Source organism: Mandrillus leucophaeus, unplaced genomic scaffold (genome assembly GCF_000951045.1).
Source record: "Mandrillus leucophaeus isolate KB7577 unplaced genomic scaffold, Mleu.le_1.0 Scaffold1319, whole genome shotgun sequence".
NCBI classification, from domain to species: domain Eukaryota; kingdom Metazoa; phylum Chordata; class Mammalia; order Primates; family Cercopithecidae; genus Mandrillus; species Mandrillus leucophaeus.
Window position 1 is genome coordinate 352,725 of NW_012101276.1, and position 27,484 is coordinate 380,208.

The window sequence follows — 27,484 nt, forward strand, 5'->3', positions numbered from 1 at the left end:
GGTTACTGAAGCTTGTGCATTTGTCACGTAGTTCTCGTGTCATGGTTTTCATCTCTGTCAGTTCGTTTATGGACTTCTCTGCATTGGTTATTCTAGTTATCCATTCTTCCATTCTTTTTTCAAGGTGTTTAGTTTCTTTGCACTGTGTACATAGTTCCTCCTTTAGCTCTGAAAAGTTTGATGGACTGCAGCCTTCTTCTCTCAACTCGTCTAAGTCATTCTCCATCCAGCTTTGTTCTGTTGCTGGTGATGAGCTGCATTCCTTTGGAGGGGGAGATGCGCTCTGATTTTTTGAATTTCCAGCTTTTCTCCACTGCTTTTTCCCCATCTCTGTGATTTTATCTGCCTTTGGTCTTTGATGATGGTGACTTACTGATGGGGTTTTGGTGTGAGTGTCCTTTCTGTTTGTTAGTTTTCCTTCTAACAGTCAGGACCGTCAACTGCAGATCTGTTGGAGTTTGCTTGAGGTCCACTCCAGACCCCGTTTGCCTGGGTATCAGCAGCGGAGGCTGCAGAAGATAGAATATTGCTGAACAGCAAGTGTTGCTGTCTGATTCTTGCTCTGGAAGCTTCGTCTCAGAGGTATACCCAGCCATGTGAGGTGTCGGTCTGCACCTAGTGGGGGATGTCTCCCAGTTAGGCTACTCAGGGGTCAGGGACCCACTTGAGCAGACAGTCTGTCCGTTCTCAGATCTCAAGCTCTGTGCTGGGAGAACCACTGCTCTCTTCAAAGCTGTCAGACAGGGAGATTTACATCTGCAGAGGTTTCTGCTGCTTTTTGTTTAGCTATGCCCTGTCCCCAGAGGTGGAGCCTACAGAGGCAGACAGGCCTCCTTGAGCTGTGGTGGGCTCCACCAAGTTCGAGCTTCCTGGTGGCTTTGTTTACCTACTTAAGCCTCAGCAATAGCGGGCGCCCCTCCCCCAGCCTCGCTGCTGCCTTGCAGTTAGATCTCAGACTGCTGTGGTAGCAATGAGGGAGACTCTGTGGGCATGGGACCCTCCGGGCCAGGCATGGGATATAATCTCCCAGTGTGCCATTTGCTAAGACCCTTGGCAGAGTGCAGTATTAGGGTGGGAATTACCCCATTTCCCAGGTGTTATGTGTCTTAGTTTCCCTTGACTAGGAAAAGGAATTCTCTTCCCCCTTGCTCTTCCCAGGTGAGGCGATGCCTCGCCCTGCTTCAGCTCTCACTGATTGGGCTGCACACACTGACCAGCACCGACTGTCTGACACGGGCCAGTGAGATGAACCCGGTACCTCAGTTGAAAATGCAGAAATCTCCCATCTTCTGTGTCGCTCACGCTTGGGAGCTGGAGGCTGGAGCTGTTCCTGTTCGGCCATCTTGGGTGCCCCCCTGCCCACTTTGATATCTTGAACCCTCTTTATTGTCACTTTCAACTCATCTGCCTAGAAAAATTTAATTTCAAATGTCTACTTTCCTTCCTTTTCTATTTTATAAAATCACATTCTCATATTTGAACTTCTTTAAATACAGTTACCAACGTCAACTGGGCTCTCAGTGTAGCCCAGTAATCCTGTTTTCCCTCTTTAGTGCTCTCTTCCATGCTTGCCACAGCTATTTCAGATGTTTTCCACTACCTGCAAATTCTGGTCCTTTCCAACACCACCAACCTTCTCTCATCATCAGCAGATGAACTCATCTCATATTTTAGAGGCTATTCAAGCCGTTAATGATTCGTGTAACTACTACCAGGCCTACTCATATGTTCAATCTTCTTTCTTGTTTCAGTGAGAGAGGCAGCTTTCCTTCAATCCAAAATTAATCCTTCTACACATCTTTTCTCATGTAAGCATTTTAATGCTTTAAATTTCCCTCTAAGCATTACTTTATTTGCATTGTCCACATTAGACATGCTGTATTTTCATTTTCATTAAATTCAAAATATTTTGTAATTTCTCATATGATTTCTTCTTTGATCTGTGGGTTACTTTATAAGTGTGTTGCTTAATTTCCAAATATCTTAGGATTTTCCAGGTTTCTGTTATTGATTTGCAGTTTAATTCCATTGTGGTTAGGAAACATACTTTGTACAATTTCATTCCTGTTATGTGCACCTTAGTAGTCAAGGGAATTCTTCTGCCAAATTCTGGAGCGCTCTCTCTCTCTCTCTCCCTCTCTCTCTCTCTGCAGCTCTTTTCTGTTTGTACCCTGATCTGCAAATTGCAGCCACCTTGGCCTCCCCAGTCATGATCTTTGCCTCTTCAACTCTGTGAGACTGCAAAGCTCTCTTTGGTTTCCTCCACCGTGTGCTGAGGCCTGGAAATGGTCTACAGGCTGTAAGATGGTGTCATTTTAGGACTTACTTTGTTTACCTCTCTCTCAAGGGTCATAGTCCTGTGCTAAATCTGTTGTCCAGTGTCTGAAAAGTATTGTCTCATCAATTTTGTCCAGTTTTTAGTTGTCCAGGGCAAGGAGGGTAAGTCCCATCCTTGATACTGCAGTGTGATCAGAAGCCTGCATCATCTTACCCTGTAATTGCCCATATCTATTTCAGTCTTTCTACTGGTTCTTTCCATCAACTTTTCAACATGCTGGAGTCTCTCCTTTATTACAAAGAATATAAAAGAAAACCAAGCTCATGTCATCTTTATTTACCAACCTATCTCTCCTCTACCTTTTACAGCCAAACTTTTTGAAAATTATCTGTATCCTTGCTACTCAAAAATATTGTTGGTGGACTGATAGCATCTTTGTCATCTAGTAACTCATTAGAAATGTAACATCTCAGGCCCCATCCTAGAACTACTGAATCAGAATCTGAATTTTAGGCGAGGCGTGGTGGTTAATGCCTGTAATCCCAGCACTTTAGAGGCTGAGGCAGGCGGATCACGAGGTCAGGAGTTCAAGACCAGCCTGACCCATATGGTGAAAGGCGTGGTGGCACATGCCTATAGTCATAGCTACTCGGGAGGCTGAGGCAGAAGAATGCTTGAACCTGGGAGGTGGAGGTTGCAGTGAGCCGAGATTGCACCACTGCACTCCAGCCTGGGCTATAGAGCGAGATTCTGTCTCAAAAAAAAAAAAGAATCTGAATTTTTAATAAGGTTTAACAAGGTAATTAGAATGTACACTATAATTTGAGAAACACTGTCTACATTTTCCTTCTTCACTTTTCATCTTGTTCCTTAGTGTGTTGTAGTCTGTCATCTGTTTATAGTACTGCATTAGAGCTGTTCTTGCCTGGATCATCAGTGACTTTCTCAATGTATATCTAATGAATGGGTGTCTCTCTATCTAATGAATGGCTGCGTTTTACTCTCAGCAGTTCATTTTCCTTTCTGATATATTCCTTTGGCTTTTCAGATGTACTGTTCTCTTGTCCTCTGACCTCTGTGGCCTTTTCAGTCTTTTCTTTCTCTGCCTGTCTCTTAAATGTTGGCGTTCTACAGAATTTGGTCCCCAGCTTTCTTCAGATTTTACATTTCTCTGCCTGTCTCATCTTTTCCTGTAACTCCAGTTTCAGCATGTATTCTTCATTCTGAACCTCTCCTGAGTTCCAGGATTATATGTCCTCCACATAAGCACCTTAAACTCTCCATGTTACCGTGGACACATGATCTCCTTCATCATGTCCTCCTCCTCAGTGACTGGCACCACCATTTAGCCATCATCCAAGCTAGAAACTTCTCATTCATCTTCAACTACTCCATCATCCTTTCTCCTCCTTTACTCACCTTACTTTCACATTTATTCAGTCTTAAGATGTATTAATTCCACTGTAAAAATTCATCATGTCTGCCTTTTTTTTTTGTCACTATTTCTGCTCTCCTAAACAGGACTTCAGCAGGTTTCAACTGAGATTACCACAGTGGCTTCCCTATCTCCAGTCTTGTTGTCTTTAAACTAATCTCCATTTTGCAGTAAGGATGATCCTTTTAATAGTAAGTAAATGTGATCTTTACCTACCATCTTAAAGCCCTTCAAGACCCTTGCCAACTCTCCTTAACTTCCAAACTTACTGGCTTCGTGTATGAAATCATCGCTATCTGGTTGCTGCCTTCCCAGTTGTGAATTTCTTTGAGTACTTTGCCACTTCCACTGCCAGCTTGTTTCCAGGCCTTTGCACCCACTGTTCCTTTGACAGAGTGTCTTCTGCTCTTCACTGGCTGGCTCCTGAGGTTTCATGTCATTTTGCAGGAATGTCCTCCTTGACTGTCTAGGCCGGTTAGATTCCCTTCATGTACATATGTACTTTGTACATATCCTGTCATGGCTCCTATCACACTGTTCTGTGGTTGTATTTGTGGCTATGATTATTTCATTGTGTATGTCCTCCACTATAAGCACTCTAAGGGCAGATAGTAAGTATCTTGTTCCCTTAACCTAGGTGCTTAGCATGTGGCACCCACTCTATACCAGGCAGGGTTCCTGCTCTCATTGAGCTAATAGTGTATTGTGGGGATGGAGGTGGGTTAGGGTGCAAGAAACAAAAGCAACAAAAGAAAAATAATTTTATTCTTATACATAGTAGATCCTTAGTAATATTTTTGAAAGAATGTATAAATTATTATTATTGTTTTGAGATAGGGTCTCACTCTGTAGTCCAGCCTGGAACGCAGTGGCATGATCATGGCTCACTATGTCCTTGATCTCCTGAACTCAAGCAATCCTCCCGCCACAGCCTCCCAAGTAGCTGGGACTACAGGCACATGCCCTGTGCCAGGCTAATTTTTTTTAATGTATTTTTTGTAGAGATGGAGGTCTCACTGTTTTGCTCAGGCTGGTCTCAAACTCCTCCTAGGCTCAAGTAATCATCTTTCCTTGGCTTCCCAAAGTACTGGGATTACAGGTGTGAGCCACTGTGACTGGGCCAAATTATTATTTTAAAGAGCCCTTCAAGTGCAGAAATCTTGGCTATTACTGACATTACTGACTTAAGTTCTTGAAACTCAGCTATCTAAAAATGTAATATACCTTTCTGGACCTAGTGTTCTATGGTAATTAGGTTATTGTTCAAACCCTTCAAATGTAATTCTTAGTTTTTTTGTTTTCTTGTTTCCCTGAACAGAACTGTGGTAATCAAGGACTAGTGGAGGTATACTTTAGAAATAGCAGTGAGAAGTCATGGTTAACTTTGAAAATAGAAAAGTAAAATAATAGGTATTGTATGGTGTAGTTGTTTTTATTAAGAAATGATATGTTTTATTCATTGTATATAAAGTTCAAGCCCTAGATCCTAAAATTAGAAAAAGTTTCTCATCAAATAGCTGAAATATTGATTTGATAGTCAACAGATGAAATAGTCTATTCTCATACTGCTGTAAGGAACTACCTGAGACTGGGTAATTTATGAAGAAAAGAGGTGTAATTGATTGTCAGTTCTGCAGGCTGTACAGGAAGCGTGGCTGGGGAGACCTCACAAAACTTACAATAATGGTGGAAGGTGAAGGGGGAGCAGGGCACATCTTCACATGGAAGAGCAGGAGAGAGTGTGGAGGGGAAGGTGCCACACACTTTTAAACAACCAGGTTTCATGAGAGCTCACTCAGTATCACCAGAACAGCAAGGGGAAATGCGCCCCCATGATCCAGTCACCTGCCACCAGGCCTCACCTCCAACACTGGAGATTATAATTCAGCATGAGATTTGGGCAGGGACACAGACCAAACCGTATCATAGGCAGAATATTTAGAGCAACCCTCGAAAAATGTGGTCTCTTTATTAATTTTGAACTCTAATTATATGAAAATATTGTATTACATTTCTTGAAAAATCCCATCTACCCAGAGTATCAGTGAAGTGTTTTTATTATAAGCATCAGAAACATTAACTAACTTAAGTACAAAGGGAATTTGTTAGGATGATATGGGGTTGCTTAAAGGATAAACAGAAAAGATAAAGAACCAAACAAATGTCCACTGTTTCAATAGGGCCAGAGGAATTACTTTTCTGCAAATGATTAGTCTTCTGGGCAAGGCATTGAGTTTCTTGAGTCTATATGCCTAAGAGCACCTGCTGTGTGTTGCGTAGTTTCTGGTATATTATAATTGCTTAGACAACAACCCAATGCAATGTTTTCTCTCGATGTCTTAATATTGTAAAAGTATAAGGACATTTTCCTAAATAACAATATCATTAATCACATCTAAGAAAATTAAAATTAACTCAGTAATGCTATCTAATATACTTAACATTTAAAATCATCTGGATATTCTCCAAATGTTTTTTGTTGCCCAGGATCCAATAAAGTTTCACTCATTGCATTTGCTTGTTTCTCATTAGCCTCATTAGTTCATGTAGGACAGTCTTCTTATTGCCTTTGTTTTTTATGACATTCACTTTTGTTTACTTGAAGAGTCCAGGGTAGTTGTCTTGTAGAATGTTTCACATTTTGGATTTGCATAATTATTCTTTCATGCATAGATTTAGGTTAGACACCTTTGGCAAGAATACTACATGCTGCTTATTGCATCTCATCAGGATGTTTATGAAGCCGGGTTGTCCCACTACTGTTAATAGTGAATTTGATCACTTAGTTGAGATGGTGTCTACCAAATCTGTCCATTGTGGAGGTACATTTCCCCCTTCGTAATTGATTTGTGGATGACAGTCAAATTGTATGACTTCTTTTATCCAGTGGTTTGAGCATTCATCAGTAATGAATCAGTTATTACTGAGCTTTTAATGAAAAGTTTCTAAAAAGTTTCCTTTCTAAATAGACATTTGTGATTAGGCATTAAAGAAAGGGTACTGGTAGTCACTTAAAAATCCTTTCATTTTTACTCTTTAGATGTCAAAACAGTTATATTAGACAGCTGGGAAAGAGCTTTGCTTTGATTCCTCACAATTATTGTCATGATTCATGTTAATCTTTTACCCTTTCCAGAAATAATACTTTTTTTTTTTTTTTAGAGAACTTGATTATTTTAAAACACGTTAATGAAGGGTAACATAGGCCAGTGCAGTGCTGTACAATGGAAATATAGTACAAGCCAAATACATGATTTGAAATCTAGATACCACATTAGAAAAGTAAAAAGAAACAGATGGAACTAATTTTAATAATATATTTTATTTACATGAATATATCCAAAATATTTTAACATGTAGTTAGTATGAATATTCTACCTTCTGTGTGTGTGCACTAAGTCGTCTAAATCTGGTGTGTATTTTATACTACTTAAAATCTTAATTTAGATGAGCTATGTTAAGTTATCAATAACCACATGTCACACATCACTATCCCTATTGGATAGTGCATATCTGGTGGTTACAATCTTGGGCACAGAGGAACCAGACTAACTTGGTTCAGATCTTGCCTTCTTCACCAGCTAGCATCATGACTTTGGGCAAATTCTTTATTCTCTTTGTGGCGTAGTGTTCTCATTGTAAAATGGAGATAATAATAGTTATTACTACTAGGGATGCGGAATTGAAATAATATAGGAAAAGCACTGAATCTGTCTCTGGCACATAGTAAATGCTTAGTAAATGTTAACTCCTATCATTATGCCTTTAGACTTCGTCCAATAGTTCCCATTCTGTCTTTGAAGTGTCCTTATATTGTGTTAGGGAAGCTAGGACTAGATATTGAATCCCTTGACTTCTGTTTTATATCTTGCTGGTTTTACCCTCAGTCCCTTGCTTTATAAACTCTTCTGTAGTGACTTTCTAAACCAATAAGATGAACTAGATTTTTTAGGAGAGTTTTAATTTCAAGCATTCTCTCCCCTTGTTAACATAATTTATGGAAATGAATGGGAAAACCCAGCACCTCTGCAAATGGCAATGAGTTAATGAGAGATTTATAATTATGATTTTTTAAGCTCACAAAAGATTGAGAGCTACAATATATTGGGTTGCTTTTTCTTTGTAAAATAAATACCTCTGTCCCGCAGGAACCTATGTAATTGTAGCAGTAAGGTAAAACAGATTCACATTCAAAATTAAGGTGATCTTGAAGATTGATGAAGTGTAGTTGTATCTAGTTCAGAGTTATTTAGGATGCTTCCAGATTTGTTGATTATCCAGTCTTATATTAGGTCATAATAACTGCAGAAGATAGAGAAGGGAGTATTTGATGAAGTTTTGCAGAGGAGATGTCCTGTTTAAAAATAACTTGACAGTTTACTGTGATATAACATTTGGTACCTAGAATACTACTAGTAAGTATCATTGCTCATTGTAGAAAAATAAAACATCGTTAAGCAAAGAAGTATCAGTTAGTTGAAGCCTTTGTAAGCATTCACTGAATCAACATTCCTAAAGACGATGTTGCTAAAATGAAATGATGGTAATTGAATATTACAGTGTAAAACAATGCCATGATTCAGGGGATTGAATTGTGCCTCTGTGTTAATTTTTACGTTGTATTATCATTGCAGCCATATTTTCATCAGTATAACAAACGTGGAACTGAAAAAATACTTGTTTCAGAAATTTAAAAGACTTTGCAACAGTATTAGGTGAATGCGCATCTGTATTAGGTCTTACTCTCAGGAGAATCTTCTGGCCACCAGTATTAAAAAGTGGCTTATAAGATATTTCCAGGCTGAGTACAGTGGCTCATGCTTGTATTCCCAGCACTTTGGGAGGCTAAGGTGGGAGGATGACTTGAAGCCAGGAGTTTGAGACCAACCTGGGCAACATAGTGAGGCCCTGTCTATACCAAAAAGACAACAACACCGAACCCCAAAAGCTTTCATGAACGTTCTGTAATTAATGTGAAAATTCTTATATTTTTCTCATCTAGCATAATGAAAAATGACCAATTCAGATTTTCCCCCAAGTTTTGAGCTAAAGTATAGCTAAATATGAGCTAAATATTGCTAAGATTGTTTATTATTAATGGACTTTTCCTGAGAATTGTTTTGGAGAATTTCCAGGTGACTGGTTAGAACGTTAATGGTACTGTCTGCAGGTTATCACATTGCCCCTTGTCTTCTTGCACATCATGAAGAAATTATATAGAATGTTGACTTTAGTTATTTATGGTACTTTAAGAAGGTTACATAAAACATTTTTACAAAGGACAGACTTCAAGTCATCTCGAGATCAAATTTTGGAGACTAAGGCTGATCTTAGAAAAAGCAATGGAGATTTGATGTTGTCCTCAGTCATTAAGAATCGCTAATACTTGATTCCATCTTGGCCCAGGCACCTTTCCTACCTATAGGATCCTGAAAAAGAATAAAACAAAACAACAAACAAAAACCAAGGTGCAAATAGCCATGGCAAGTCAGGGGTCATTTTAATACTCTCTGATAGTCCAGCCTGCTCATGGGAAGATAGACCTTAGAAAAAAGGAAAAAGCAAACAGGTAAAATTGCTGTGACGATTACACATAGGGAAGAAGGATAGAGGACTAGCATCTCTTCAGAAGTAGTTGTTAGAGAAGGCCTCTGTAGAAGGGACAGTTTGGTTAAAACATGAAGGAAGAAGCTAGCCGTGTGACAGAGAGTGAGTGCAGAGCAAGTGTTCAGGCAGAGAGGATAGCACATAGGGAGGCCCCAGTGTGGGAAAGGACATGGCTTGTTCGAGAGACTGAATAATGTGGCTTATTCACAGCCCATTGAGAGAAGTGAGACGAAGTGTGGTACGAGATTAGGTTGGAAAGCGGCAGGAACCAGATCCTGTAGGTAGGCCATCGTAATGAACTTGGATTTTATTTTAGCTGTTTTGGGGAGTTCTTGAAAGATTAGGGAAGAAAGATGATCAAATTTGGTTTTAAGATCACTTAATATTATTTTACACATAATAGTTGTTAAAATATGAGTCAAAATACAGTCCATATTGTTTTATACGTAACAGTTTCTAAAATGTGATTGTGAAAACTGAGGTCCTAGATTGTTAGCGATTTTGGGGGAGATATTGTAGGTTTTTGAACTGTGAATAGTTACTATTTACTGAGGACCTGTTACCTGCCAAGCAGTGAAGTATTTTACACAGATTCTCTCTCATCTTCACAGAAATTTCCTTGAAAGGAGGCATAATTTTTCCTGTTTAATGGGGGAGGAAATTTTAGATACAGAGTGAAATTAAGCAACTAGCACAGAAGGGCTAGGATTCAAAAACATGTCTGCCTGACTTTACCGTCCCATGGTTTTTTAAAGTGTCTTTTTGCAGGGAGGGAGATGGGGGAGAAGAACAAGGCTGAAAATTGAAGAAAAGGAAAGCACTCTTATTGTAAATGTTTGTGGAATAAAGGAATTTAGATTGTTTTTTAATTTGGGGGAGTGATTGGGAAAGTAGTTGCTATAAATTAGAAAATGTATCAAAGTACGTTACTGTATAGAAATTGAATCTCTCTAGAATTTCACTATAGAACATTATGTTCCTGAACAAGAATTTCAGATCTAGCTTTGATTAGACATTGACATTCACTGTTTTTATGGTACACTTGTATGCCATGAAGTTTTAAAAGCATATATGTTTATCAGACAGTTAAAATGATCTGTATAATTTTAGCAATTAATTACATGTTTTCCCTAGGAGTGGGTTCTGTAAAGTTGAAATATAGGGAAGGTGATGTGTCTGAGGTAGATTAGTCTTTGGAGAAATTAGCTGTGCAGGGCAGAGAGAGCTTGAGCTCTGGAACCAGGAACAGTAACTGTTACGTAGCAAAACAGTGTAGAAAATGTTTAACTCTTAAATGTTGCCTGTTATTAGTTGGTAACATGAATGTTGTTGAGATCGTTGAATGTTAAATTATTTTAATTTTCTAATTTTCTAAGGTAGTTGAGAACTTGAAGCAAGATAGTCTGAAATGCATAGTGATAGTGGACCCTAAAGGATCAGGATGGATGAAATGTAGGATTTGGAGTCTGACGAGAAGGGATGGGATGGTTGAAAGAAACATTAACAAGTAGTAAAAAAAAAAAAAAAAGAAAGTCCTTTGACAGTAGTCTCTTAGCTTCTTATAATAAAGTGATACTTTTCTTACGATGAGCATTATACAGAATGCTGACATTTGTAGGTATATAAAAATGCTGCTTATCCTTCTGCCCTGCATTTCTGCTACTAGTAAACGTTGAACCTTTTTTGGCAATAAGACAGATAGATTTCATTTTATTTCTGCAAATATTCAAATACCATATGTTAGTGTTTTACTCTGGGTACAATAAAGTTTAGAATTATTACTGGTCATACAATTAAGACATGCACCGCATGATATGATTTGTTGATATTGGTGGGAATTACAACGGAAGGAAGTTCCCTGTGGATATTTTCTTTCCATAAGATGGAATTCTATCAAGAAGTGTGAAGTATTCTATCAGAATGTGAGGAATAGTCTATCAAGAAGTGAGAGCTATTCCATTAAGAAGTGAGAAATTTGAAGAGACTTGGAAATGTAGAAGATATTAGATAGGATCATTAATCCTATTTCAACATGGAATCCAGTGACTCTGGCCATACTAAACCAAAATTAAGCAAATATAAGTGGCTGGGAGTCAGGTCCCTGGGGAGAAGTATAGGACAGTTTTTATACAAAGTCAGCTAAGGAGTGAGTGTTTGATAACCCTTTTATTGTAACAAAAAGTGGGTAAAGAAAATGGTGATAGATCTTTTGGAAAATAATCTCCTGTTCCCAGCAAAGGGTTGTTCATCACTACCACCGACAAAATTTTTGTTGTTGAAAAAAAAGAAGAATGTGTATGCAATTGTTCATATATATATATATATATATATATATATGTAGCAATATAGAAATACGTGGAGTAAAAAGTGTTCTCCCGGTACGCTCTCCGTTGGCAGCTCAAACCCACTACTCTCCCCAGGGGGAAAACAATGTTAACTGTTCAGTGTTTGTTATTCTATTCTTTTCCCTTTGTATTTGCATTTAAATATGGGCATACAAGCGTCTGTACATGTGTACATATTTTAGTATCAGAAGAGTCATACTCTACATATTTTGAACGTAAATTTTTTATGTATCTTGACACTCTTTTAATCTCAGCATACAGATGTATCCCAGACTTTTCATAATGTTCCTCTCCTGTGCAGACTGTATGTGTGTATGAGTTTATGAATGAAGATAGCTATATTTCTGCTTAAGTAATACTATTTTTATGTAAAATATTTAGACAATACCAAAGGTGAAAGAAAAAACTAAAAATCAACTGAAATCCTTGAGATAATCCGTATTTTGGCGACCATTTAAAAAAATGTTTTTCTTTAGGTATTTACACAAGTGTGAACATACATCACACCTGCCACATATGAAGGTATAATATATATATGTGTGTGTGTGTGTGTGTGTGTGTGTGTGTGTGTGTGTGTGTGTGTGTGTGTGTGTGTGTGTGTGTGTGTGTATTTATTTATTTATTTATTTTGAGACAAGATTTCTCTCAGTCACCCAGACTAGGTCTCCCTCAGTCACCCAGACTGGAGTGTAGTGCTGTAATCTTGGCCCCCTGTGTCCTCTGCCTCCCGTGTTCCAGTGATTGTCCTACCTCAGCCTCCTGAGTAGCTGGGACTACTGGTAAAAGTCACCACTCCTGGCTAATTTTTGTTTTGTTTTTTTTTGTTTTTTGGTGGAGATGCCCAGGCTGATCTTGAACTCCTGGGCTCAAGCAGTCCACCCGCCTTGGCCCCCCAAAGTGCTGAGATTACAGGGGTGAGCCACAGCGCCCAGCCAGTGTAGTATTTGTAAATGGGTTATACATACAAGATGATTTTTATCATGGAACTATTTTATCTATCTTCCACTCCCTTTCTCCTATCTTTCCCCTCCCAGTAACCAGTAGTAACAACCTGGTGTACATTTTTCCTGCCTTTCTCAATGCCCATATAATCATATACATATGAAATTATATAATTTACACTCATCTGCATTATTCATTTTTCACAGAACTCATTCTACATCACAGAAATGTAGCCCGCTCATTTTTTTGCTGGATAATATTCTAAGGCAAGGGTCAGCAAACTGCAATAAATGGATCAAATCCATCCAGCCACCTATTTGTATAAATAAAGTTTTACTGGAACACAGCTTCACCCATTTTTATATTGAGCAGTTTAACCTTTTCAATTCTTTGTTTGTTATATGTGGCACAGTTTTCCCCCCAATCCATTGTTTGTCTTTTGCTTTGTTACGGTATTTTACCATAAAGAGTTTTTTGGGTTTTTTTGTTTGTTTGTTTGTTTGTTTTTTTAATGCAGTAAAGTAAAACATGCCTCTTCTAGCTTTGAGTTTCCTAGTTTGATTTAAAAGGTTGCCTAACTCCAGGATTATCCTTGTATTTTCCTAAAATTTCTTCTAAGTTTTTTATCACTTGCATTTTTATAGGCCTTGAATACATTTTTACGTCTGTATTGAGTGGCATTGTAGTATAATGTAATATCAGATCACAGATAATGAACAAATAGCTAACAATAATGTAGTATAAGGTCACAGACCATGGTTCTGTGATTTACTACCTGTGTGACCTTTTACAAGGTCCTTAACATTTTTGTGTTTTTTGTTTTCCTCTCTAAAATGGGGCTGATTCTTGTACCTGTTTCGTAAGACAAGCTTATATGAGTGGTTAATATGTAGAAAATACTTAGAACATTATCTGGTACGTAAGTGCTTTTACTATTATTACAGGGTGTGAGTAGGCATCTCATTTTTTTCCCATATGGATAATCAGTTGTCCTAGTAACATTTATTGAGTAGTTAGTTCATCCTTTTCCTCAATCGATTTAAAATGTCATCTCTACTAAATACTAAGTTTCCAAATATATATAGCTCTGTTTGGGGGCTTTATAGCCTGTTATGTGTCTTTATCCCCTGCTCCAGAGCCACAGTGGTTTAATTACTGTAGCTTTATACATACTGGTAACTAACGAGTGGAGTCCCTTTACTTTGTTTTGCAGAATTACTTTGGCTCTTATTGGCTTTTTTTGCTCTTCCATATAGTTTTGTAAACACTCATCAGAATTTACAAAAACTATTTTGTTATTAAGTCTTAGCATAGAAGGGAATGATAATAAGTGGCCATGATTGGAATGGAACCTGCAGTCTCTCATTAATACTTTAACCATTGGAAGTTTTTAGAAGTTATCTGGTTGTATAATCTAAAGATTGGTCCACCATGCTAGGTGGGTACTGGGAATATAACAAATGAAAACTGTAGAAAGATAGATCATAAGCCTGCAGTTCCTGAACTATACCCTGAGATACCCAAAGGCACTTCAGAGAACTCCCAGGGTCATTTCAAACTTGTAGGGAAACATGGCCACATCTGTTGGACACCATGTGAACTTCTAGCTCAAGGTAGTTCACAGTTTCAACATCTGATTGTGCCATCTTCATTTTGTAGCTGTGATATCTTTGCGAAGTTGAACTTCTGGTGGTTACTGTTTTAAAAAGCAAGTACTATGCAAAAATCAGTGTGGGACAGGAAATGTGGGTGGCAGTATTTAGTTGCACAGCATCTAAGTTTTAGAAGTTGTGCGGGGCCCTATAGGTGCAAACATCCCATAGTAACTAATTGTGGTTATTTTAAAATGAAATATATATAAAAATATATATGTGTATATATAAATACATATATATATTTCAGTTTGCATGTATTATTTTTTCAAAAAGGTGCTAATTTGTTGGGACATAGATACTCATTTGTTTGAACCTGTTAAAAAAAGATAGAATGGTTAGCTGTTTCTTTTGACCTATGGAATTCTTAAAAGAAATTACAGAGAAAATAAGGGTACCAGGAGCCAAGCGAGTTTGGGGACCTCTCTACTTTAACAAGTTATTACAAATATTCAAAGATTAAGAACCTTTGGAGTGCTCTGTAGGTAGCGCATACACCATGCTTGCTTAGAACAGGCAAAACTAACATTGCCTGGGCACCTGGGACAGACAGCATTTCTGAGCAAATGGTATTTAAGCTGAGCTTGAGGGAAGACTGGGAACGGACTGAAAAGGAGTGGTGGTGGGAATAGCTTGTGTGAAGAGGCAGGAGCTGTGGGGAGCTGACTGAGAGAACAGTGCAGTGGGGCTGGAGATAGGCAGAAGCTGGATCAGGTGGTGACTGACGGGGCGGTCGACTAAAGGAGTTTCTTCAGTTTTCTTTGCAAAAGGCAGCAGCAAGCCTTTGAGGGTTTTTAAGTGAAGAGAGGATATCTTAGGTCACTGCCCTCCTACTGAGGGAACAAAATACAGAATGATATACAGAAATATTTAAGTAACACTGTGTTCTCAATAATTTAGAGTGAATATTTTTTGTAAACATTTTGAAGTGCCTTGATTTTGAAAGGCATTTATAAGCTTTCCTATGAGTGTAATTCGCTCTTAATTTTTCAAACGCATATACTTTTTTTGTGTTCAACCTGGCTCAATTTTAAAAATGAAAAAGAAAAAAAGGCAGTGTTAAACTGCAAAACATTTAAATTGTAATTTGGGGGGTATTTTTTCAAATGGCAAAAATTGTGTTGTAATTTTGAAATAAAATGTATTTTATTATCAGTAATACAATATTTCAGATTTTTAATTTGCGTATTTTAACCACCAATCTAACACATTTATCTTTTAAGTTTCTGAGTTAAGTTTGGGGGGTATAATAGAGATTTAATAGTTACTAAGTAAAGATATAAAAGTAATTTCTCTTAGTTTAGCTATCTTTTTATACTTCCTTTTTGTTTATATGTTTATTCTACTATGATTCCAGTAAACTAATGCAACATAAACATTTTGGTAGCAATAAGAAACTAATTGCAGGTTACTTTTGAAAAATTTCTAAGCTTATTTTCAGGAATTTTAAGACTTGAAAAATAAAATAAATTTTATAGTCATTAAGTGGGCATGGAGACCTGAAACTCTTTTTTTTTTTTTTTTTTTTTTTTTCCCGAGACGGAATCTCGCTGTTGCCAGGCTGCAGTGCAGTGGCGTGATCTCGGCTCACTCAACCTCCACCTCCTGCGTTCAAGTGATTCTCCTGTCTCAGCCTCCCGACTAACTGGGACTACAGGCACGTGCCTCCATGCCCAGCTAATTTTTGTATTTTTAGTTGAGGTGGTGTTTCACCATGTTGGCCAGGCTGTTCTCGAACTCCTGACCTCATGATCTACCCACCTTGGCCTCCCAAAGTGCTGGGATTATAGGTGTGAGCCACTGCGCCCAGCCATCTCTTTTCTAATACCTGCCTGTAGTGTTTGGGAAAGGGTAATTAGTCTGATTAGAATTAGAATTTGTTTATCATTGAAGTGTTGGAAAACTTTTAAAACAATTGAATGTGATTTCCTTCCCTCTGCCAGTGTGTTTTGTATTTCTTTAGAGCTATTTGTTCATTATATAATATATAATTTGTGTCATCCTTAAATTCATACTGTAAATAAATTATAAAGAGGTGTAGATATATTCGAAAAACAGTCTTAGTTTCATTTGCTGGATTAGGTTTCTCTGATTTTTCACATGAAGAAAGCTGATGACAACTGGAGTTATTTACAAGGGAATTGGTCAGAAGTTTTCTTGAAGAAAAGTGATAAAGCTTTAAGTTGGAAAGCTTTCCAACAGGCTGAGAATATAAGGTTTATAGCAAATATTTTTCTTTAAATTTTGTTCTTCCCATGTTCAAAGAACTGACAGGGACTTAGAAAAATTAAGCTAATTTCTCCCGTGCTCTTTACACTAAAATGAATTCTAGATGAAGATTAAATGTAGAAAATCACAAAATAATGGAACAAAGCAAGGCTGAAATTTTTTATAATCTTGGGATAAAAAAGACCTAAGTGTAACTTTTAGTTTTGTGTAGCTTAAAATTTATTCTTATAACAAATATTATAAAGTCAATGGAAAAAAGAATATTTGTAAAATATGATAGCAGATTGCTTTTTAATTCAGTCAGATGAATACATTCACTAGAAAAATGGACAATGTGTGTGTATAGTAAATTTATGAAGGAAATACAAATAACTAATAAACATAAAAAGATACCTCTTAATGAAGAATCATTTTAATTTTCTGCCTCCTTTATGTTCAATAGAGAATTTCACTTTGAATGCAGTAACTTAAAGTATTTATAAATCTAATTCTAGGGTTTGAAATAAAACTTTTATTAGATACTCATGTCGTTTAACAAGGCTTGTTTATCTCAGGTAGAAGGTTTTTTTTTTCCCCCCCTAATGTTCTTCTAAATTGGTCAAAGTTTGGTTTCCTATTTGAAAGTAAATCTTATTTATTAGACATTTATAGTGAGATTACTATATTTATGTGTCATATCCAAAGAGCAACAGTTAATAATTTTTGGACTCGTTAGTAATATATTTTCTGACAGAAATAGTAGAAGAAAGGTTTGCCTAACTTTGTTCTTTTTCTTTATTTTTGTAGGAGCCAGCATTCGAACGTTCACTCCATTTTATTTTCTGGTGGAGCCGGTGGATACACTCTCAGTTAGAGGCTCTTCTGTTATATTAAACTGTTCAGCATATTCTGAGCCTTCTCCAAAAATTGAATGGAAAAAAGATGGAACTTTTTTAAACTTAGCATCAGATGATCGACGCCAGCTTCTCCCAGATGGATCTTTATTTATCAGCAACGTGGTGCATTCCAAACACAATAAACCTGATGAAGGTTATTATCAGTGTGTGGCCACTGTTGAGAGTCTTGGAACTATTGTCAGTAGAACAGCCAAGCTCACAGTAGCAGGTAAGGTTTAAGTGATTTTTTTTTTTTTTTTTTTTTTCATTTTCAAATATTTGTAACACATACATCTTGATAAAAGCACTATTCTCTTGGAGTTTTCATTTAATTAGTAGCAACAAATGTACTCATTTAACAGATATCAACTGTGCATATGCTCTGTGTATGGGACCTTGCTATAGGGTTTGCTCAGTGCCATAGAGAATAAACTGTAGCGTGTTTCCACTTGTCCGATGGCTTAATATTGCTATCAGAAGTACTGAGCAGTTCTTTTCTCCTTTTAAACGTGGAAGTGGCAGAGGAAGTGGTATAGGAAAATTAAATCACTTTGATGGCCAACTTCTATCTTACCCAGCATAACCATTTAGTATAGTTTTGTAAAACTTGAAGTAAAGTCAGAATCCTGGTTCCTTGATGCCTTAACCAAGGAAATGACATTCAATTGGATTAATTGTTTTAAAATCTAGACAGTGTATATTAAGGTGGAGAGCAGAAAGTTATAAAGAGAGGAACTTTCCCTCCTTTTCAGAGTTTCCTTATTTGAAGAATGGTGGAAAACGTAAGAAAAATTAGGGATCTAGAAGAATAAGATGTGGTTTCTAAGTAAGTCATGTCTGTTTTATAGTAGATACTAGCATTCCTGAGATAGTGTTTCTTTACTTGAGTACCAGAGGAAATAGTTTTTCTGAAGGGTCATGTTATACAAAAATGTTATCGTTAAGTCCTGTATTTACTCTCACCTTGGTGAGATGCCCACGTGTGAGACAGGACCTTAGAGATAGTAGTCTCCCATCTCATTCCTATTCCAGGATTATGGTTTCCCATCTCAGGCTCACTCCAGAGTATATTTGCTCATACTTTCAGAGCACAATGGCTGTTTTTTTTTTTTTTTTCTCTTTGGGGACAAATACTCAAAGTTGAATTTGGGTGTGGCAAAAAGTTTCTGTAATTATTCCGTAGTCATAGACTGAGGATAGAAAATTTCCCTTTTCTTTCCTTCTCTCTCTCCCTCACTCCCTTCTACCCTCCCTTCTTTCCTTTCTTCCTTCTTTTCTCTTTATATTTTTCTTCCTTTTCTTTTCTTTCTCTTTTCATTTCCCTTTTCTTTTCTTTTCTTTCTTCTCTCTCCCTTAAATAATCTATTTGCCAGGCTTTCTCCAACATCTTTCTTAAATAAATTAGTATAATGACTGCCTTTACAATGTCATAATGAGGTCAGTGTTTATAATTTAAGTTCTTAAATGTCTCTTATCTGGGCTTTATTCATGGGCTCCTTCCTCTCAGCTGTCCCCCCAGTGAATTCTGCTTCTTAATTTCTCTGTACTTAATCCACTTTCTCCTTCCCGAGGCAACTTCCAGTGTTCCCTCAGCACAGCCTTGTAAGCATCTGCCTGCTACCTTACTCTTCCCCTCCTCCAGTCCAGTCTCCAACCTGGCTAGAGTACTCTTTCTCATCCTTCAGTGATCCTCCAGTAACACCATCAAGGTAACATCTAAACTCTCAAATAACAGGCCTGTTGATTCCTTTTATGAGCTGTCCTCCACTTCTCCAACCTTATTTCTTAACATTTCACCCTGCCTCTGTCCCCACTCCTGTCCCCTACCTCCACCATCACCCTCACCACAGTTATAAGCACTGGCAGTACTGAGTGTTTTTTTCCTTTCATTTATTCTCTGCCTTCCACCCTTTGCTCATGGCATCCCCACTGCCTGTTAATTTTATCCTCCACCTTTTCCTCACTTTCTTCTCCTCTGCTAAGTTTGTCCATTCTTTCTCTTAGCTTTGATACCTTCAGGAAGCATTTTTTGACCCAGTATCTAAGCAAGCAGCACCACAAAAGGTGATACATTCTGCGGTGACTGCATACAGGGTTCTGTAGGAAAGTTATTTAACCCACTCTTGGCCCTAGGTATCAGGAGTAAATAGTATCCAAGCTAAGTGATTAAATAAAAGTTCTTTTAAATAGTTGCATAGTATACATTGTCTAGATTTATTTGAAGATTTCTTTGTTGATGAACAGTTAAATGGATTAAATTGTTGGATATTATAGGCAATACTATAGTGAACTGCCTTCTGCAAATCTTTATTTCTATAAAATAGATTACTGGAATTGGGATTCCTGGATCATAAGATACACTTGTGTGTGTGCGCAATTAAAAGGAACTAGTTTGTCAGTTCCTCAAAATGTTAACCATGGTGTTACCATATGACCCAGCAATTCCACTCCTAGGCATTGTGGGGTAGGTATGGGGTTATGCGGAATGACTGCAAGTGAGTACAAGATTTCTTTCTGGAATGATGAAAAGGTTCTGAAACTAGATTATGGTGATGATTACCCAACTTTATTTATATACTAAAAAATATTAAATTATGTACTTTAGATAGTGAACTTTATGGTATATAAATTATATCTCAATAAAACTTAAAATTCTGCCAAATTGCCATTCTAAAAGACTCTTAGAGTTTTTTGGTTGCAAGCAGTAGTACTGATCGTAGCCAAGTCAAGCAAGAAGGGAAGTTTTTAAAAGATCAGTAAATAGGTACCTCATAGAATTAAGTATGAGAGGTCTTTTTTCCTGAGCTGTCTCATTTCTCCACAACCAAAATTTCTGTTTTTTTGCCTGAGCAGTATGCTGGCTGTGGGTATTTTGTGCCCAGAGGTGGGGTAATAGGGTGCTCTATATACAGATATTGTTAATATCCTCTTGTCAACTCCAGGTCTTACTCCCACTCTCCTTTTTGTCCTGTAGTTCTCCAGAGGCAGCAGGACAACTAGCTTCCTTCTTGGGAGCGCAGGAAGCTGCAGCGTTCCCTGCCTTGATATATCAGTTACTAGTCCTCCATCTGCTTTCCCTACTCAGAAATTTTTTGAAATCTCTTGTCTGCCAATTCTCCATATGTTTTTGTGAGCTTACATTTTAAAAATTACTAATTTTCATGAGACCTCAGGAGGAAGAATTTTTTGACTCTTAAAAATACAACTGAGCTGGGCGCAGTGGCTCACGCCTGTAATCCCAGCACTATAGGAGGCCGAGATGGGCGAATCACCTGAGGTCAGGAGTTTGAGACCAGCCTGGCCAACATGGTGAAACCCCATCTCTATTAAAAATACACACATTAGCCAGTATGCTAGTGCACGCCTGTAACCCCAGCTACTTGGGAGGCTGAGGCAGGAGAATCGTTTCAACCCTGGAAGCAAAGGTTGCAGCGAGCCAAGATTGTGCCACTGTACTCCAGCATGGGCGACAGAGTGAGACTCTGTCTCAAACAACAACAACAAAAAAATAAATTAAAATAGAACCATATTTTGGTTTTATTGATTAAGATTTCCTCCTTTCCCCAACTTTATTAGTTTCTGTGTTTCTCTTTGTTAATTCCTTTCTTCTGATATTCTGGTTTCTTAAAAGTAGATTTTTGATCAAATCATGGGAGCTCAAGGAAAAAAAGCAGATTTTTTGGATAATTTTATCTTTACTTTTTTTCCTGCAAAAATCCCCTTGAAATGAAAAAAAAAAAAAAGGAAAAAGAAAAAGCTTATTGCAGGGCTGTAAAACCTGTGTGATTTATGTTTGGACTAATTCACCGTCATAAAACTAGAAAACCTGTAATCATGTCTCATGATTTGTTTGTTCTTCCTTGAAGAAACATTTTGTTTCATTCTGAGCATAGCATTCACTTTTTAGATATTAATTATAATAGCTAGTTAAGTGTTTATGCAATATACTATATATAAATTATTTATTTTAAGTACTTTTTTTTCTTTTAACAATCCTGTGAGGCCTGTTATTCTCATTTTACTTGTGAAGAAACTGAGTCTTAGGGAGTGGTTAAATAACTTGCAAGCCTCATACACCCATGAAGTGGTGGTGTGGGGATTCAGATTCAGATATGTGACTTGAAAACTGATGCTCCTAGCTACTGCATCCTGTGGCATCTATATTTATGATGACATTTTTGGTTCACATTTTATTTTGAGATCATTTCAAACTTAGGGAGTAGGTACAAGAATAGAACCAAGAAATCTCATATAGCTTCACCTAGATTACCTGATTGGTAACATCTTATCATATCTGCCTTATCCCCCAAATATGCATACATCCAAATACATATTTTTTCTGAGCAATTAAGAGTAAATTGCAGACAGGTTTTCCTGTAACTGCCACCTAAATACCCACGTGTGTAGTTCTTTGAAACAAGGACATTCTCCTAGATAACCACAGATATCCATCAAAATTAGGAAATTAACTGTAATACAACACTACCGTTTAATTTAGATTTCACTGATTATCTCAATAATGTTCTTTATAGTAAAAACCAAAAGCAGAGTACCCCCCGTCCTCCTCCCACACATACTCTTCTTTCTGGCCCAAGATGACATATTTCACTTAGTAGTTGTGTCTCTAAACTCTTTTGACATAACTTGGTTTTTCCTTGCCTCATTTTGGGTTTGTTCGATTTCTCCCATGAATAGATTCAGATTTCGCAGTTTTGGGAGAAATACCACAGAAGTAATGCTGTGTTCTCTGTGCATCATGCCAAGAAGCATGTGCTATTTTGTTCTGTTGCTGGTGATGTTAACTTTTACTACCTAAGATGGTCTGTGCGGTGTTTCTCCATTGTAAAGCTTTGTACTTTTGTTAATTAGTAATGAGTATTTTGGGAAGAGATACTTTGATACTCTGTAAATGTACTGTTCCTCATCACATTTTTGTTTACTAGTTTTAGTATCCATTGAGATTCATGCCTGAATCAGTTATTACTATCAAGTGGTGATTTTTCTAGTTCCATCATTTCTGTATGGTAGAGCTTTTCCTTCTCTTCCACTTACTTGTTTACATTTGCATGAACCCACAGATTCTTGTTTTATTCAGTGGGTTATAGTGCATGTTAATACCGTTATCCCAGATTTAACCAGAGGAAGCTCCCTTCAGTCTGACTTCTATGCCCTTTTGATATGTCTTCATTGTTCTTTGGATACTTTTCTTTCTTTATGTTGTAAGATGTCTCAGGTTCATCTTGTACTTTCTCTCCATCTGCACTCTTAGAATTGGGCATTTCTCCAAGAATGTTATTTAGAAAAGGTAGAGACACCATATGTACCATTGCTACTGAAGTGATATCGATGCTGGACCTTCTCTGTGGACAGGGCTAGGAAGTATATAGGTGTATATATGTATATAGGTATAGCAATGAATATGTAATGACAAAATGTATAAATATTTCACACATACATAGGCACCCATATATATTTTTATTTCTATAATTATATAAAACCATGACGTTTACACTGATACCTCCATTCTAGACCAGTACCATAGGACTTATTCTACCCATCTCCTTTTCAATGTTTGTACCTTGCTTCTCCAACTGTGAGGAATCTGATTCCAGTTATCCTTAATGCATTTACTTATTTTCCCAGTATTCCTGTATTTAGCTAATTTCTGTGGACCTTTTTCTCAACCCTGGTTCTGCCATATGTTGTAGCCATGTGGGCTGACTTGCTCCTGGCCCCCAAGACAAAATTTTAAAGTAATATTTAATTAAATTTTTTTTCTTCTTTTCCTTTATTGTCCAGGTCTTCCAAGATTTACCAGCCAACCAGAACCTTCCTCAGTTTATGCTGGGAACAGCGCAATTCTGAATTGTGAAGTTAATGCAGATTTGGTCCCGTTTGTGAGGTGGGAACAGAACAGACACCCCCTTCTTCTGGATGATAGAGTTATCAAACTTCCAAGTGGAATGCTGGTTATCAGCAATGCAACTGAAGGAGATGGCGGGCTTTATCGCTGCGTAGTGGAAAGTGGTGGGCCACCAAAGTATAGTGATGAAGTTGAATTGAAGGTTCTTCCAGGTATTAACTCATTATCAGGACTGATGGTTTTATGTTTATGAATGGGTAAACATTGTTCTGTTAGAATTTTTAAAAATAATGAATATTGGCCGGGCACAGTGGCTCATGCCTGTAATCCCAGCACTTTGGGAGGTTGAAGTGGTGGATCACCTGAGGTCCAGCCTGGCCAACATAGCAAAACCCTGTCTTTACTAAAAATACAAAAATTAGCCAGGCGTGGTGGCGGGTGCCTGAAACCCCAGCTACTCTGGAGGCTGACGCAGGAAAATTGCTTGAACCCGGAAGGTGGAGGGTACAGTGAGCCGAGATTGTGCCACTGCACTACAACCTGGGTAATAGAGCAAGACTCCATCTCAAAAAAAAAAAAAACAAAAAAAAAAAACCAATGTTAATATGTGGTATGACATTTTATTGTCAGCATAAGGAGTCTCAGTTTCTTATAGGAGTGAAAAGAAGAAAATGTGCCAGAAGATCCACTCTTTAGGGAATGCATTATTAAAAATTTAGCTCTGTATCTTTTGTCAAGCCTTCTCCCCAACAATAGGATACTTTTATTGTTAGATCTTTTCACTTATACAAATCAGATACCCATCCAGGCTAGTTCATATAAGGGATGGGTTGGGTGGTAAGTGTTAACATGGTGGCTCTAGAGGCAATGGCAGGCAAGAGTCCTTGGATCTTTATACTCCCCATTTTAGTGTAAACTCAGCTCCTATTTGAGTCTTTCTTTTTGTGTGTCTTCTCAGTTCCTGCCCCTTCTGGCATTCCTCATAATCAATTCTGTATATCTTTTCTCACTGTATAACTTCTGCTTACTCATAACTTCCTCCCACTTGTAGCTCATCGTAGCCCCTCTAGCCTTTTGGTGTTTCATGACTGTTTACCTTCTGTTCTTACTGCTAGGTGCCCCCTCCATATTTCTCATCTCAAATTTGAGTTTCTGAATATAATTGAACCATCCCTACATTATTTGGGAAGAGTTCTATGTCTGTTAAATAGGCTCATTTTTAACCTATGGATGGGTTTGCAAAGCAGGACTGTGAGCTGCAACTCTTGAGGGTGTTCCTAATAGCCCTTCAACTGATCTTTTTAAAAATCCAGGTTCTTTTTTTTTGTCGTTATCCCTCGTCAATTCTGTCTCAGTATATTCTCAGCAAGGACAGTATCTTTTAAAGTGTGTGTGTGCGCGTGTGTGCGTGTGTGTGTCTTGAGACAGGGTCTTGCCCTGTAACCCGGGCTAGAGTGCAGTGATGTGATCCTGGTTCACTGCAGCCTTGACCTCCTGGGCTCAAGTGTTCCTCCTACCTCAGCCTCCCGAGTAGCTGGGGCTAATAGTTCACACCACCACATCCAGCTAATTTTTTTGTATTTTTTGTAGAGATGGGATTTTGCCGTATTGCCCAAGTTGGCCTTGAACTCCTGGGCTCAAGTGATTCTCCCACCTTGGCCTCCCAAAGTGCTGGGCTTACAGGTGTGAGCCACAGTGGCCAGTGTAAGGTGTATATTACTAGATCTTGTCACACCTTTGCTCAAAACTCCCTAATGGTTTTCTGTGTCATTCAGAGTTAAAGTTCTGGCCTGTAAAGATTTATAATCTTAATACCACTTTCTTGCTTTCTCTCACCTGTCACATCTCCTACTCTTCTCTCCCTCACTCGAAGATTGTGATCACTTTATGTTTCTGCGATACTCCAGATATGCTTTTGGTCATTTTCTCTACCTGGAATCCTCTTTCCTCAGATACCTGCCTGGGTCACTCTCTTACCTCTCTGCTCCAATATCACTTTATCAGTGAAGCCTTTCTTGAACACTGTGTTTAAAACAACAATCTTTGATTTCCACCCCCAGTGTTTTCTCCTTCTACCTTCATTTTACTTCAGAACGTATCACCATCTGACATATTCTATCTTACTTGTCTCTCTCCCTCGTTAGTACGTAAACTCAACCATAGCAGGGAATTTTGTCTGCTGCCAAAAACACTTTCTGGCATATAGAAGCCAGTAATATTTGCTATGAATTTGTTTAATTGATTCTTACCAAAATTTGATTAAAATATACCTAAGTAATTCAAGGTGAATTTTAAAAAAGAACTATTGCCATATACCAATATCGTTCAGCCTGCTTGCTCACTTGCTTTTACATGACAGAGGTAAGAACTTCTCAACACCTAGGGTAGCATTTAAGCAAATCCTCAAAATGGGATCCAAGAAAACAAGGTTTGTAGTGTCAAAAGATGAGATCACTACTCAACATCTGAAACAAAAACATAACGTGGAATGTTTTGCTTACTTAAGTAAGGGAGAGTTGTGCTCGTCAAACATAGTTTTCTTGAGCAAAGCTAAGTCCTGATCTCCTTATAGAATTTTTCAGAAGACATTGTTTTGGGTTGTACTGGTTAAGAGACGGAGGTGGATTAATGTCAGTCATAGAAACATATTTTGTGGTTGATTACGGAGGTGGGAGCAAGTTAACGTCAACCTTAAAAGCAAATGACTGTACCATTAGTTGGCTGACTTTCAAAGCCTGAGCTTGTTTGGCTTTCAAAGGCACGTTCACCCTTGTGAGTTGTCAGTAATCGATTAGGCAATGTTTCCTTGTTACCATGGCCACAGGACTGTCACTGATAGGTTAGACAAGTTTAAGGCTAGTCCTGGAGGTTGTTATCGTGGCTGTAGAACATCTTTTCCAAAGCATGTGAGCACAAGAGTCACATCTCTTCGGCCTGAGACCTTTTTTGTCAAAACTCAATGTTAAGTTAATATTACCCTATTGAGGAGAGAACTCTATCTTCTGCCCACAAGAGTGTGGCCTTTCCATGTTTCCACAAGAGGACAACTCTATAAAGTGAACACACATTAATTCTAATGTCTGAATAAGAAATATACAAATATAGTAGTAGCTAGATGGTTGCTCAATTACAAAATCAAGGGATTGACAGACTAAGTGAGCAAGTTAAAGAGATGAAACTCTGAAAGCTTTTCAGAAATAATACAGATACAGGAAAGAAAGGAAACATCTTATCCCTGTGAGTATGGATAAGGATACCAAGGAGGAAGATGTCAAGGGTCCTGAGCTTACTCAGTCTCCACTGTTTGTACCACTCATATGGCTTTTATCTTATCTTTCAACGTGAAGGGGATTCATGTCAAATATCCCTCAATTCATTGACAAGTACATACCCTGAAGGCAGGAGCGGTACGTTATATGTCCTTAAGACCCCTAAAGAGGCTAGCACAATGCTTTGCACATAGAATTTGTTTGAGAAGTGTTTGCTAATTTGAATGGAAATCTTTATATTATTTTTGCTTAAAATATTTTGTCATATAAAGCCACACAGACTGAATAAGAACTAGTCGTTCCTCAAGATTAAAGCGGTAAATTGCTCTGTCTTTTCTGTGTGTGTGTGTGGGTGGGGGTAATGATGGGGTCTTGCTATATTGCCTACCCTAGTCTCAAACTCCTGGGCTCAAGCAGTCCTCCCTCCTCAGTCTCCCAAAGTGATGGGATTACAGCTGTGAGCCACCATGCCCGGCTTGTTTTGTCCTTTATTTAATTATTGTCTTTTGTTAATTTGTTGTTTTGTTTTGGCTTTTTTTTTTCTTTTAGATACTGAGGTGACATCAGACTTGGTGTTTTTGAAACAGCCTTCTCCCTTAGTCAGAGTCATTGGTCAGGATGTAGTGTTGCCATGTGTTGCTTCAGGACTTCCTACTCCAACCATTAAATGGATGAAAAATGAGGAGGCACTTGACACAGAGAGGTAAGTGTTGTCTGCCTAAAAGCCTTTTTCAGCCTTAGCTTAAGACTTTGTCTAATCCCATTTGGGACTGCTGACTAATTTAAAAAGATTATCAACTTTATTTAAACACATCATAATGCTCATATATCATCCTTGAAATATGTTTATGTGATATATATGATTAGGATATTTAAAGAAAAAGATAATTTCAAAATATTAAGAGATAATTAATTATTCCCTTTGTTCCTGTTGAAGCCGCAGTGTACTCAGCTTAAGGCTTCAGGATTTTCTTTTTTTTTTTTTTTTT

At 37.8% G+C, this 27,484-nt stretch overlaps 1 protein-coding gene across 1 annotated transcript in view; it reads left to right on the top strand.

The window, feature by feature from the left end:
* LOC105534221 (neogenin-like) overlaps positions 1 to 27,484 on the top strand; it is a gene marked incomplete at its 3' end in the record, with an annotated part of 236,871 nt that overhangs the window by 151,064 nt on the left and 58,323 nt on the right. The window contains exons 2-4 of the mRNA XM_011972905.1: positions 17,275 to 17,592; positions 23,163 to 23,438; positions 27,045 to 27,198. Of these exons, the coding sequence (XP_011828295.1) occupies positions 17,275 to 17,592; positions 23,163 to 23,438; positions 27,045 to 27,198 (748 nt within the window). The remainder of the gene's footprint in view (positions 1 to 17,274; positions 17,593 to 23,162; positions 23,439 to 27,044; positions 27,199 to 27,484) is intronic.